The sequence below is a fragment of the Anser anser genome (genome assembly GCF_964211835.1).
Source record: "Anser anser genome assembly, chromosome: Z".
NCBI lineage: Eukaryota > Metazoa > Chordata > Aves > Anseriformes > Anatidae > Anser > Anser anser.
The window spans coordinates 85,652,993-85,667,251 of NC_139723.1; the positions used below are offsets into that span (position 1 = coordinate 85,652,993).

Consider the following 14,259-nt stretch of genomic DNA (forward strand, 5'->3'; position numbering starts at 1 on the left):
ACCGCTGGTGCGCGGGGCGAGGGTGGCTGGTGTCGGGTTTGCCCCCGCAGAGCCCACCCCGTGTGCCTCGACGCCCCGTGCCTGCATCGCCCACCCACGGGCGGCCACCTCGCCCTGCAGCCTCGGGGTGGCGTGGGACGGGTCCCTCGCTCCCTTTTCCAGCCCTGACCCATTTTCTCATGCTGCTCCCCCTCCCAGGAGCTGCAGCTTGCAGGCATTGCCCGGCGGGGTCATCCCAGGTCCTCGTGTCCCTCGCTGCTTTGTTTCGCCTGCGAGGTGCCGGGTGGGATCGCGGAGCTGCTTCCCGGGCGGCTTTGTGGGCAGGCTGGGAGCCCCCAGGGAGCCCCTGCTCCATTTCGAGCCGCCCAGCCCCGCTCCTGAGACATGCAATCCCACCCTGATTCCTCCTGGAAGCAGATAAGGTGGAGGAAGGAGATAAGACGGTGGCTGCCCCCCCGGCAGGGCCAGAAGCCCCCGTGCAGATGTGGAGGGGGGATTGTGTTGTGGGGTCGGCACAGCCACCTGCATCCCACAGGGAATTCCTGCCCGCATCCCACTGCCTGCCTGCTCACCCAGATCCCCCCCTTTCCCCTCTGCCAGGGAAATCCTGCATTTATTTGCTTGGTTTTTGGTGGCTGAGGGGCCCCCGCACCCAGATCCTGCCTGTGCTGCGAGCAGAGCTGGGTGCAGAACAGGGTCCCAGAGCAGCGGCTGGTCTGGAAACGGGACTGCAGAGCTGCCAAAGGTTTGTGCCAAAGGTGATTTCATGGGGCAGTGGCAAGCAGCACGCCCTGGCCTTAGTGGTGGGCAGGGGATATGGCAGTGGGCTGGAAACAGCTGGGTTTGGGGTCACCGACGTAGGTGGAGCGGATGCCACCAAAAATGCTGGTGAAGATGTGGATAGCTGTACTTCAGTGCGTATCAAATGGCCCGAAGTAAAATCCACAGGGGAGGAAATGGAGCTCTGACGGAAACCCAGGCAGACATCTCCACTGCAGACGCACCTTTCAAGCAGGAAACAAACAAACAAACAAGTTTCAAAATCCCTTTTTGCCCTCAAAACGTTTTTATCAGGCATGCAGTGCGCGCACAGCGACTTGCTGCTCTGCCACAAAGATCCCAGGGCTCCCCACGGTCCTGTGGCTGTTTGCCCTTAGCACAACCACCCCTACCTCTGCAAAGCCATACAGAGCGGGCGGATAGCTGGGCAACAGCTGCTACGTTCTGTAGCAGTAGTTCTGCAATAATAATAGGAATTTAAGATGTATTGAATAACACTGACCCCCGTAAGTAATATGTAATAAATGACAGATAATGATTTAGTAATAAAGGTGGTGAACTAGTAATAGAGGAAGTCTGGAAGACAATTTGTAAAGTGCTCAGAAAATTAAAAGATATCCCAGAGTTTGAAGGACCTGGGGTTGTTTAGTCTAGAGAAGAAAAAAAAAACAGAGAGGGAACACAGTAAATCCTAAAATGTAGCCACCAAGAGAAAGGAAATAAACCCTTCATAATCACAAAGGAAGGACCAAGAAGTCAGAGGCTTCGGCTGCAGGAAGGAAGATGCAGCCTGGGTGACAGAGGGCAACTTGCCAGTGGAGGGGATAATTAAGGCTTGGAAAAATTGTCTGAAAAAAAATAGTTTCACATGAGATTTTCAAGAAGAGGTTGGAAAAATGCCTGTCACCAGGGGGTTTAAAGACAGCTGAATTGCCCTTCGGTTTAGGGGTGGACTTTATGATTTTTGGTGCTCTCTTCCAATCCCATTTTCTAGTATTGGTTCATTTTTCTTCCTTCATCGGGTTGAATTTTGATTTTGAGGACATTTTTCTTCCTTGTCTGCATGCCCATCATCCTGCAGGGCAGCGTTCTGCTCCGGCAGCAAGGCTAACAGATCTCCGAAGGACACAGATGCCGCACATGCAGCGGGCAAAAACACGAGATAGAGATTACTAACTAAAAAAAGACGGGGATTTTACAGACATTATTCCAGCTATTTGACGTCCGTGCAGAACAGATGGGAGCCGAGTTCCTCAAATGTCTGTCAAAGAGACGTGCACAGGAACAACCCTGGGCACGGAGGACGAAGAATTGTTTTTGTGAGCTGCTCTATGCCCACCGATAGCACGGGCTCTGACATTCCTGCCACAGATAAAGACCAGTATAAGTGAGATAAATCCTGTCTAAATCCTTTTCATGTTCCTCAGGCTTGCGCTCCAAGGACAGACAGGATGATAGCGAGATGGTGAGGAAGAAGAAGCCTTGGTGTGCAGAGAGCTCTTCGCGTTTCGGAGCTCTTTACGGAGGAGGCGCGTGGCACGGAGAAACCCCACAAACAAAGCTGGGTCTGGAGAGCCTCAGCTTGGGAAGGTCTCAAAAATGAATGAGGTTTTAAGGAGGGGCTACGAGACGAGGGTGAGCAGGGAGCGGTTTGGAGGAATTTTAATTAACATCAGCATTTGCAATGTTATTTAATAAGGTCCAAAAACATCTGAGAACAATGAAAGCTGAAACCAGCATCCCACATTTCACGGAGCAGGGGCTAGGGGAGAGGGTTTGGCTTCCCCGGGGGGAAGAGGGCACCTGAAGGAGTGGAAGCTCCTGAGGAAAGAAGAGCTCAGGGCAGGAACATGTTCTGGGAGATCGTCAGGTCGGGGGTGGAGGAAGGACCCCAGCATCCCGTGGTGGGAGATGCCCCACGCATGCTGTGGGTCCTGCACCAGCCCCTGGGGCTGTGCATGGTGTAGGGCCACATGAGGTGGTGTTTAGGGAGGTGGGGCGCCAGCAGTATCAGAAACCCCAGTCCTTTTGGGACCCAGACGTCCCCTGCAGACACACCAGGTGCTCCCAGGGTCTGCTGTCTGCATTAAGCACCTTGCAGAAGCAGCTGAGACTTGAACATGCAAAGGGATACGAGTTCCTTTTTTGCAATTCAGGCACGGAATGGAGCAAGCTGAACCTGGCGAGGGCAGGGGGGAGAGAGCAAGGATGGCCGCCGGGCCACCGGGCCGCCGGCAGCAGCGGTGCGGGGACAGTGGCCGCGCACCGTGCTTGGTGCCACGGGACCCCATCAGCCTCCCTCCAGCAGCTGCACACCCCAGCACCCTGGCGGACGTTTGGCCTCATCAGAAAGGGCAGCAGGGACCAGAGTGGGTTCCTGCAGCCCAAATAACACCGACCACAGGAGCAGGAGGGAAGGGCCAGGCCGGGCTGTGCACGGCACGCAGCGCGCCGGCCTCGTCTGCTCAGGCACTCCCCGTGCCTGGGCTTGTCGATGGGGTTGTTCGGAGCGATGACATAATTACGGTTTCTATCACAGATTAATAAGAAGTGGTTTTCAGCGAACTCGGAGGCATGCCTGAACTGGAAGGGCATTTCGCCTCCCCGCCGCGTGGAGCCGAGGGTGCCGTGCCCTCTTTGAGTCTCCTGGCGTGGCGGTCTCACCAAGCAGCAGCAGTGGGGCACTCAGGTGCCTTGGGAAGGCATCCTTCCCGCGGTGCGTTATCCTCCGGGAAAATGGGCAGCCTTCGTCTCCAGCACAGAGCTGTGTACATAGACTGGGAAGAAGTGGTCGCGAGCCTCTAAAATAAATGACTTCTGCTGGTGGAGGGAAGCCACCCCAGCTGCTGTGGAGGCAGAGGGGCCGACAGCCAGCCCGTGGCTCGGTCGGGGCACTCAGGTTGGTGTTGGCCACGGCAAAAACACAGAGGGGCAGGAAAGTGTTGCTTCGGGAGGGAGGTGGCGGTGGAAGGACAAGGCAGTGAGACTTTCTTCTCTGCACATGAGGTCCCCCAGCCTTCCCCCTGCCCCATCACACAGCTCTTTTGGGCCATGTGAATCCCTCACATCATTCAGGTTAGGAGGTTCTGGTCTCTGGTGGATGAGCTTTTGTGTAGCCCTGGGCTTGTCAAGCCTGGGGCTGCCCCTCAGCTACCCGGCACATCCGAAAGCCCTCATCAGGAGTCCCAGAGTCCAACCCAACTATTAAAAATAAAATAAAATAAAACCACTCAAACTGTCTTAAACACCAGGATAGTTCCTAAAAAATTTTTCATCCCTTGGCCATCCGGCCTCTGGGTCTTCGGCCTGCTCATGTTTTCACATTTCTCCTGTGGCTGGGGGACTGGACACATGTGCGTGTTTTCAGCAAAGGCGAGGTGCCCACACAGCATCCATGAGCTTCAGGGGGCACCCAGGGGTGCCAGGCAGAGCCCCTGGGTGGAAACTGTGCAGCGAGCTTGGAAAAGCAGCTGAGACTTCAGGGCATGAGCATACGATAGAGATTTGCTGTTCCCTGTGGTTTGCTGCTCTTGCTGTTGACCATCTCCACTCTCAGTCCCATTTTAGACATTCCTTACATTCTGCCTTACCACAATGCTGTGTCCCTGGTTGCTTCAGCTGGGGTTATTTTTCTGGACTGTCCATCTCTATTGGAAGGAGGAGGATGTGCTTTAAGCCCTCTGAACACCAAAATCGCCCTGCCTCTGTCTTCCTGGCGTTTCCCAAGCCGTGAGCAGGTCTGTATCTGGAGATCGGCTTCCTGTAACAAAGCAGGTCCCTATCTGGAGATCTGCTTTCCTGCAACAAGAATATGCCCCAGGTGAGAAATTTGCCTCCTGAACTCAGCGTGACCTCCCAGAACCGAAGGCTTCGGATGGGGAGCACCGGGGTTGACGGTGCGAAACACCCATCCATGCCCGGAGCCACGCTGCCGGGCATCGCGACGCCTCCCGGCGAAGACCTCGGCGGTCCCAAGAAGCACTGTGCTGGTGGGATGCCCCAAAAAAACAGTGCCTCCGACCAGCGGTGCCGCTGCATGTGCTCAGCCACCTCTCCCAGAAAGGGCCTGAAGGGTTAAAGTAACAAGGAAAGTTTTACGAGTCCAGGCTCCAGATGTTCCAGCCGGGAAGATGAAAGCAGCCCGCTCTGCCTGGGTGGGGGGCACGGAGCCCCCACGGCCCCCGCAGCACCCCGTGGGGCCATCCCCGGGCAGCGTCCTCCCTCCAGCCCTGCTCGTCCTGGCCCTGGCACGAGGAGCAGGTCAGGGAGCCCGCAGCAGCCCGTGGGTGCCCAGCTCTTCCCCCGCATCGGTTATTAAAAGCAGAGAGCGCTCCGACCATGACATTCATCTCAGCTTCCCCGTGGCGTGCTGGGCAGGAAAATCAAACCGCAGGGCCCACGCTTGCAGGGAAGGAGTAAACAGCGCTTCCAGCGCGGGGCATCTCCGGGAGCTGGGGTTTGCTGCACCAAACCTTTGCGCCCTTAATTCTGCAGATGTGATGCCCAGCGACCAGCTGAGCACAGCCCCCGGCCACCTCGTCCGTGCGCCCTGCCCGCCGCTGCTGGCCCCGCTCCCGTCACAGTCAGGGAGGTTGGTTGCCCTTCCTTTACATCCATCAAGCTCTAGAAATGCCTCGACGCCTGGTTTCTGCTTGCTTTCGATGGGCACCTTCTTGCAACGGCTTACGTCTCCGTTTTCCTCCTCTTCCAAGCCCTCAGCCCCAGTTTGCCGTGCAGCTGGGAGGGAAAACTTGTTTTCTGACCCATTTTCCCTTAGAGGCTAGCTCTGAAATGAGCTGATGAACCCCAGTAGCTGTGACACTGGGGGACAGTTATGTCCTTTCACAGGCTGAGTGACGGGGCTCTCCTGCTCCTTTACTTTGGGTGCAGGGTGCTTTGTGCAAAACAGATACTTTTGGGGTTGGAAGGGGATTTTTCCCCCTTGTTGAGCACATCCAGGTGGCACTATCAGCTGGCACTTTTCTGGTGTCCCAGCACAGCCCAGCTCCAGTGACCCACCACTACCAGAGTATCATATATGTTTTCTACAGGACGGAGCACACACGTATAAATACGTCCAGAGTAATGCCAGCCTTAAATATTGCCTCTCCAGCAAAATTAATAGTTAGTCGCTTGCTGTATATGAGATATTTTTTTTCCTTTTTTCTCGTGTGCGCTGTAACCTAGTAACCAGCAGCACCCGCACAGTCAGTGTCTGTCTTACACTGGTGTGTTCCCGTCTGGTACCAAGGAGCACTGCCAACAGCTCTCCCCCACCGAAGCCAGCAAGACCAGCCAGGTTTTGTTCTCGGAGCTGCTGAAACGCCCAGCACGCCTGGGTCTCCTTCCTCCAGCAGCGACGGAGCCAAGAGCTCCGAGCATCTGCTCGCGGCGTCGGGCTCGGCGGGGCTCGTCTCCTGCTGGCTGGAGGAGATCCGAGCCCCATCTCCCGGTGGTGCCCGGGGCCTGAGCTGTGGCTTGTGGGTGTGGAGGACATCAGAGGACCCCCCTCGTGTTTCAGCTGCTCCCCGTGCCCCAGCACAGGGCAGCAAAGCCCACCCTTGCTGTCCCCTCGAGGAGGACGGACCACGGCACAGCTCCGCCTGCCTCTGCCCCAGGGCAGCTGCTAATCGGGGTCTTCCCCCTCCACCCAACTTTCTGTTTTTCTCTGAAAGCACAAACTGAATTCCCCCTCGGATTCCCACCTTGCTTTCAGGCCTGATTAACGCTGTCACAGGGTTCAGGAGTTACTCAGCGTGCTGACAGACAGGCTGACGTCTGAGCGGTGGAGCCTCTCGCCTTTCCGAAACCAGAGCTAAAAAAGAAGATGGTCTGGTTCGTCGCCAGGAGCCCTTTGGCAGGTCACGATGCTGGTCCAGTCAGCAGGAGGAGGAAGAAAACATCCTGGGGTTTTCCCCCAGAGCTGATGTCAGGGACCTCGGCTGGTAAACGTGACACGGTGGTGACTTCCCTGCCAACCACAAGAACTACCTGAGCCTCTCAAGCGTTTTGGTTTTTGTTTCATTTCATCTGTAAGCCGCCCAAAGAGTTACGCTGTGACTCAGTGGAGTGCCCAGGGATGTCCCCTGGCTCTGCTGCACCAACGCACAGATGCCCGTCCTGCTGCAGTGCTGGCGCTGGCGGCACAGCAGGACCAGGGGGACAGACCCCTCTCTCCATGAGCTGGGGCCTGATCCTGTCCTTGCTGTGATCCCCGCATTACTTGGGACAAGGTAATTCCCTCTGCAATGCCTGGCCCCGAAAGGCTCAGGCCCACGTGAGTCCCCTTGACCGTGCAGAAGGATGGCCAGGACTAGCCCCATCCATCGCCTCCTACTACGCATGTCCCCCCCGTTGGTTGTTCAGCCCCCATCCATCTCCTCCCCTAAACCACCAGGGATCTCTCCCCACCTTGACATCTTGCCTCCAAGCCTGTGCCCGGTAAACCGGCACTTATTTTTAAGCACATGTAGACAGCACAAAGCAAACGCTGTTTGCAGACGATTTTTGTTAATCCATCTCAAGCCAGTTCTTCCCCACTTTGCCTCCAGAAGCCCCTGCAAACCCGGACATGCACACGTACGTAGACCCGGCCGAGCTTTCACGCCGAGTTGAGCCCCGCTGGGGCAGCTTTCCATGGGTAAACTGAGAGCAAAGTGCAACTAGCATAAAGCAGACACCTTCCCAGGGCTCCATGCTTTGCATGGCGTGGAGCTGCCGGCCCCTAACCACCCCACCACCCCGAGGGCTGCGTGGACAGAGGGGCCTGTTCACCTCGTGGACCTGCAAGCAGCCTGCAAGGCGAGAGCCTGCAGATGCCTTGGGGTGGATGGGGAATGAGTCCGACGCTGAGCGTCACCCAAGTGAGACAGGGATCACGGCTCTGCCCCGTGGAAGACCTGTGATCCCAAGATGGTGGAGGTTCACCTCTGTCCTTTGCAGTGCATCGGACCTTGTAGACACTATCTTTTATCAGCAGCTGACAGTGTGAGCGTATTTCACCTATGATTTATCGCCAAAAAGTGACATGGTTTGACCCTTCTTTATTGCACTCTTCAATTACCACTCAGCAACGCTGGAAAAAAAAAAGGCCTGACCGTGCTGTAATTTACTGTGTTGCAGTGTGTCATTACAAGATTTAGTACCGATTACGCTGGAGCCATGGTACAAAGCAAGATTACAGTCAACTGGAACAGGCCGATTTCAGACATCCCAAATTTTCAGAGAAATCCTTGTGCAGGGAGGGGAGGAGGGAGACACGTACCGCCGGGAAATCAGGACTTGAGACTGTCTCAGCCAGCTCATGTCTGAGCCTCTTAAGTGAATGAGCTTTGGGTAAGGTGATTTCTAAGGAGGCAAGAGTGGGACCGGCAGCTAAGCCGTGCAGAGCACGATGATACGTGAGGTCCCGGGGCCACCGCCGCTTTGCTGGAAGGTGGCCATGGATGTCCACAGCTCTCTGGGGGCTCATATGCAGGGGATGTGCCGTGGGAAGGAGTGGGCACGGAGCAAGAAGGACATCATATTTCTGGCCGGGAGCTACCTAGAGGCTGGACATCTGCATCTTCTTTTGGGAAGGAGCCAGCTCTGCCCTTGCCCACAGCTCCTCCATCCAAGGGCAGGCCGGGGCTGTGGTTCTGCTCCTTAATCCGGGCATTACTGGATCATCCAAATTTGACCAGATCAAGAGCAGCCACATAACTGCATTTCTGACAAATTACCTGCAGCACTCAGGCTTTATGTGAGCGCGTGTGTTTCAGCCTGGCTTGGCGCCAGCCGCAGCGGGACGGGCACAAAGCAGGAGGGATTTGACCAGGAGAAGCCTCCGGCCACAGCGCACGGCGCCGGGGGGAGCAACTCGAAACAGGTCAGCACCTTGCTTGATGTGGCTGCGGCCTTTCTGAGCCCTACGGACGGATTTACAGCATCGGCAAACCCCAGCCAAGGGGAAATTCTTCCTCGCTTTAACCTCCTATCTCTATTTTAGCCTTCAGACTGCTTCCTACCCAAGCACCACCTGCATCTACCAGTCCTAGAGCTGAGTAAGCTCTGGGTGAATGGGAACACAGACGAGCTGGTGCTCAGCATCCTTCTGTCATGTTCTTTTTTTTTTTTTCTTCTTCTTCTTTTTATTTTTTTGCATTGAAAGAGGGCTAAAATTAGCTTAGCAGGAGGTGAAGTCTGGAACGTTTTAGCTAAAGCTGCAGTAGTATTGAAAAGACATAGTTTTGCTGATTTTTTCCCAGCCTTCTTACTGCAAACAGTGTTGCCTGGTCTTTTATTTTGACAGACGAATGCAAGCAAAGACCCCCATAAAATAAAGTGCTCCGTGAGGTGTTTTAACTCACTCTCCAGCCCAGCGCTGCAGCATTCAACCTGGCAAGCCACATCCATCCAGCCCAAGGTCCAGCCAGCTCAGCAACGTGTCTCCAGCCAAGGCCAGAGGCAGCCTCACAGGACAAGGGGTAACAAGGGGTGTGCAGAGGGTTTCCTGGCCCCAGGAGACCCTCGCAGCTCCTGGTGAGCAGTGCCACAGCCCACCAGTGCTGCACCCATGGGGACACCTCCACAGGCAGCCTCTGGGCTCTGCTGGGTCACTTTATCCCTTTGCATTACGTACTTTGGAAAGCTGCTGTGAGGTGTGCTCATACAGGGGTACAGTCCCTCCATCCTCCTTCGCACCGCTCCCGGGAGGAGTTACAGCTTGTATCCTCTGTTTCTCGCAAGTGGGAGTCCTGAGAAAACAGCGTGGTTAAACGATCTGTTCACATCTCACTGCCTGATGAGCAAGGGCAAGAACACGCATCTCCAGGCTCCTGGGCTTTAACCTCCAGGACATGCTGAACCTCACACAAAAAAGTAAAATCATCAGCGAAACAGCCCTTAAACGCAGAGTCCTGTGTTGTGCCCACATGGCTCGGTGCTACCTTGGTATCACGAACCAGGGACAAAACCATCATCTCAGCTCTTCTGGGTGAAGACCATGTCCAGCTGCCAGCACAGCAGGGACATTTGGAGGGAGGAAAAATAAGAATAAGCCCAACATTCCTTACCCTTTGGTTACCCCAGGGTAAAAGCCAGCCTCTTAGCCAGCTGGCTGTAAGCCTAACGTGGCCCTTGACTTGATGGCTCCTGGGCTTGGAGGAATCCTTCCAGAGCAAGGTCCCTGCACAGCCTCGCTGCTGCTGGTATGTGCTACAAAAGGAGGCACTGAGTTAGTTTTGTAATAAAGTTGTCTGCTTTATCCATCATCTGCAGGGCCTTTGGTGCTGCATTCCCTGGGGGGCTGTCAAGGCCTTGGGCAGGAGCGCTGTTCCTTGATCCTCTGACATAAACCATCCACGCTAGTTCGACCGCTGGCCCACTGAGATGTGAGGTGGTTATCGAGTATTTCAAGGCTGCTGGCGCAGCAGGGAAAGGAAAGGAGCCAAACTCTGGTGTAGCTGAAGTTGCGCTGATGTCTGCCCTCTCTCTTCAGTGCACATCAAGCAGGACAGGGCGGGTACATCCACCATGCCCTCAGCTTTTGCTGATGTCTCCCACTTGAAGCTGAGAGGCTGGAAATTGAAACTCCCACACGAACCTCGCATGTGATGAAAAGCCGTTTTGAAGCTGGTTCGTGCGCTCAGTGGAGTGAAGCCAACTGAAGGCACGGTCCAGTCAGAGCAGACCAAATATTGTATCTCAGTAAATCCCTTTGGGCAGGGCACGTCTCCGCTGGACAGGAAGGCGTAGTGTTGGGTCAGCCTGGTCCAGATGCTCGCAAAGCCTCTTCTACCACTAGGCCCATCAGCCACATGAAGGGCAGCAGAGGCTGGAAGTCACTTTCAAGCCCATGGTACCTCTCCAAAGCCTCCAGGCTCCAGGATGCTGGTGCTTTCCACTCCAGAAAGGTTTCCTTCCAGAAGAGGCAGGAGCTGAACCAGCTGGAGGGACCTTGTCCTTGGCTGAGGACACGTGCACTGCGATGGTGTTGGACGAGAGCTGGCACGAGAGTTTGCTCGAGCCAGAGTTACAAGAAATAGGAATAACCAACAAAAACAAGCGTGTCAGGTTTTCTTCAGCAAGAGCTGGGTGGGTGCCCTGCACAAGACCCATGCAGAGCAGCGTCCCTCCTGCCTGCCTCCTCCCCACCGCTAAGAAAGCCACTCCGCACAGCCTCGGTCAAGTGTACGTTTTTATTTTTCAATGGAACATAAACTCCTTTAGAAAAAACATTCATCCGGATGATAACACCCATAGAAAAAAACACCAATCTCGTGGGGTTTTTGTTTTGTCTTTTTTTTTTTTTTTAATTTGGCATTTGTTATTTGCATTTATATTAAAGCAAAGTGCATCTTTCTTATTTTTCTCGTTTATACACATTGCACAATACATAAATAATGATGCTTATAAAACGTCTTTATATTTACAAGTAATAATATATTTATATATAACATAAAATACACTTTTTTCTTTAATAAATCTCAGGGTTTTTTTAAGGAGTCCTTTTTTGTGTGTTTTATTTCCAAAGCACTACAATGCTAAAGTTCCAATGAGAATGCTCTCTTGTTCATTTAAACCTTTATATTTAGAAAAATAGCTTATGTTAAGGTCTAAACATGCTCATTGAGCTAAGAACAGTGTAAAAGTATCATACTTGTGTATGAATTCAAGAAGAAATGAAAGCACAACTGCATTTCCAGATACGATGGTACCGGGATAACCTGATCTAAGCAGGTTACAACAGACCAACTATCATAAACACTTTTTTTCTTTTTTTCCCCATTTGTTTTTTTTGTTTTGTTTTGTTGGTTTTTTTTTTTTGCTTGTTTGTTTGCTTCGCTTCTTTTTTTTTAAGCTTATGCTTCTGTCACTTCGTATCTCAGCTCAAATTGTAAAGCACGGGCCATGCACGGTTTCTTCACGGTTGCTTTCTCCCCTTGCATCACTCCAAGACAATAAAAAAAGCAGCGGAAGGATGGGCAGACTTCCCCCAACACCCACACTCCCGCAGTGGACAAGATGAACACAGGAACGAGACTCAAGCCCAACAACGACAACAAAAAATCGACAAGGGTGGGTAAAGACCTGGCTGGGAAGGTTTTGCACCATCATTTGGCGGCTGCTAGGTCTGGGGAAGGGGTCTCAGCTGGGTGTCACCAGCAATGGGTACGGCTGGAGGCAAGGGGAAGGTGGTGCATGAAAAATATGGGTCTCCTGCCTTGTTATCTAAGAGATAGAGCCGTAACAAAGAGCAGGTGGCTTCCCGATCCTCGATCGCATAGGATAATCCTTTCAGAGGTGGGAGACAATTATCATATGCGATCCTCCCCCACCCCCCGCACCCTTCTCTTGCCCTTCTGAGTTATTGGTCATTCACACTTTTGAAAAATATATATATTTATCAAAATACCAAGGCAAAAATCTTTCCATAAGCTATTTCTCAAAACAGGAAAAAAAACAAACAAACAAAACAAAACAAAAACAAAAAGTTTGCATGAAAAGCAAGCACTCAGAAGGAAATAATAGCAGCAAAGTAGTATAAATGTCATGAGTCCACTCTGTCTCGAGTCATCGGTTATTAAAAATAACCTCCAACCAGCATGGGCAACTGCTGATAAACTGTCTCGTGTAGCACTGGCCCCAGCCTTTCACAAAGCTGATCTGAACAGTAAATCCGGTCCATGGTTGCTGCATGAACTCATGGTCATTCGGCCTCTGCAAGCTGTATGCCTTCTCGTAGTCAAAAGCCTTGATGGAAAAACCTGGAAACACTTTGTGCACCAGCAACGTCCTGGAGTCGGGGTTGTCCAGTGTGGCCGACTTGATGAAGATGGGGTAACTGCTGCGGTTGTACACCCACACGCCGTCCACTTCCTTGGTGAGCTGGATGCCATACCCGATCTTGCTGCGGACCTTCTGCACCAGCTGGCTTTTGTTGTCCGAGTTGAGCTGTCCGAGGCAGAAACCATTCCCCTGAGGTAGATCATAGAAGATATCCAGGGAGGGCTCTTGGACAGAGTACAGCCGACCCACGCGCGTTTTCTCTTCCCAGTATGCCACCACGCACCAGTGTGACCGATCCCCCGGCTCCTGAAGAACTTGGGAATCTAAAGGAGGTGAGAAAAAAGGAAGAAGAGGAGAAACTGAGTACTGCGGGGGTAATATGACTCAAAAACGATGTAACGCCATGAGGTCGCTGGCCTGCCCGCGCCTTCATGATGCTCTCCACGCATGCACCAGCAGCCCTAGCAGAGCCACCGCTTCTGAAAGCAATGTGTGACAGCCACAGTTGGGCCCGTTTATGCTCACCCACGTTTGGGTGTTTGCCGTGCTGCTTCAGCACCTGGTTCTGGTGGGGTACAAGGGCCCACAGCACCAGCTCCCCCTCCCCAAAAGCAGCTCGAGGCACCAGCAGCACCCGCAGCGCCGCCGTCCCTCGCCCAAACCGTCGGCGGGACTGCCGGGGCCTAGCAGCAGCACCCTTCCTGCTTTGCCTAGCCGCGTCCAGCAGGACCGGACACCCTAAAAACATTTATTTGCACCCAACAGACGCACTTTGGAGGTCACCCCAGTGAAACAGGGGGTCTGGGGCTCGGCGGCCCTGCTCGGGGGGGCTCTTTGGGGCGACAGACGCCCAGGCCGGGCCCTCAGCTGAAGGCAGGCCGCGGGAAGCGCAGGCAGACGGCGGCTTGCAGCGGCAGGGTGGAGACCGGAAGCCTTGCGTTTGTTAACAAAAACGGTCACAAAAACCCACAAGAGCAGCCCCAAACTTAGTTCCCTTAACCCGTTTTTTCAACTCCTTCTTCTCCGCCCAACCCGGCGCGAGCAGCGAGGGTGCAGCACAGGAAGGAGGGGAGGAAAATAGGGTGGGGGGGCTGAGGGAAGTGAAAACCCCCTTTCCTTGACGGGGGATCTGTACCAGCCCGGTGCTGCTCAGCTAGCAATTCCTCCCCAGCCTTCACAGGCATGTTAAGACCTGGGAACTATGAATCTCTGTAATTGTATTTAAAAAAATAATAATAATTCAAAAATCCAGCTTGGGCCGTGAGTTGGCGAGCGGGGGGCAGCACCCAGAGGCCTCCCCAGCCAAGCACCACCAGGCCCCGCAGTGCCGCCTGAGCCCCCCGCCCTATTTTCTGTACTTTTCTGTACTTTTTGCTATTAATAAGCCTGCTTCTCCAGCACAGGCCTTTTTTCTCCAGCCTCCTGTTTAAAGCACGGCACTGTGCTCTTAAGAAAAAAAAAAAAAGAAAAAAAAAAAAAACTCCAGCCGCACACTTTTAATTTCCTCATTTCTATGCCAGCGAGGAAAATATTTCTGCAGTTGCTGGAGGCAGCTACTAAAACCGGGCCCGAGCGCACCCGGCCGGCAGCAGGAGGGTCGCTGGGCTGCCAGCCCCCGGGGACAGCGGGGCTGGGGTTCCCTGGGGGAACAGCCCCACAGAGCATCGCGCCACAGGGTCGAGGTGTGCCGCCGTTTGTCCGTCCACCTCC

General features: G+C 53.9%; 1 protein-coding gene across 3 annotated transcripts in view; it reads right to left on the minus strand.

Annotated features, from left to right (window-relative positions):
• Positions 1-10,944: 10,944 nt before the first annotated feature.
• The window catches only part of LOC310889062 (mothers against decapentaplegic homolog 7-like), a 28,828-nt gene continuing 25,513 nt past the window's right edge, over positions 10,945-14,259 (minus strand). For all 3 annotated transcript variants that reach the window (XM_083816059.1, XM_083816058.1, XM_083816057.1), the window contains one exon: positions 10,945-12,872. In XM_083816059.1, coding sequence (XP_083672185.1) covers positions 12,334-12,872 — 539 coding nt within the window. In that variant the 3' untranslated portion in view covers positions 10,945-12,333. The remainder of the gene's footprint in view (positions 12,873-14,259) is intronic.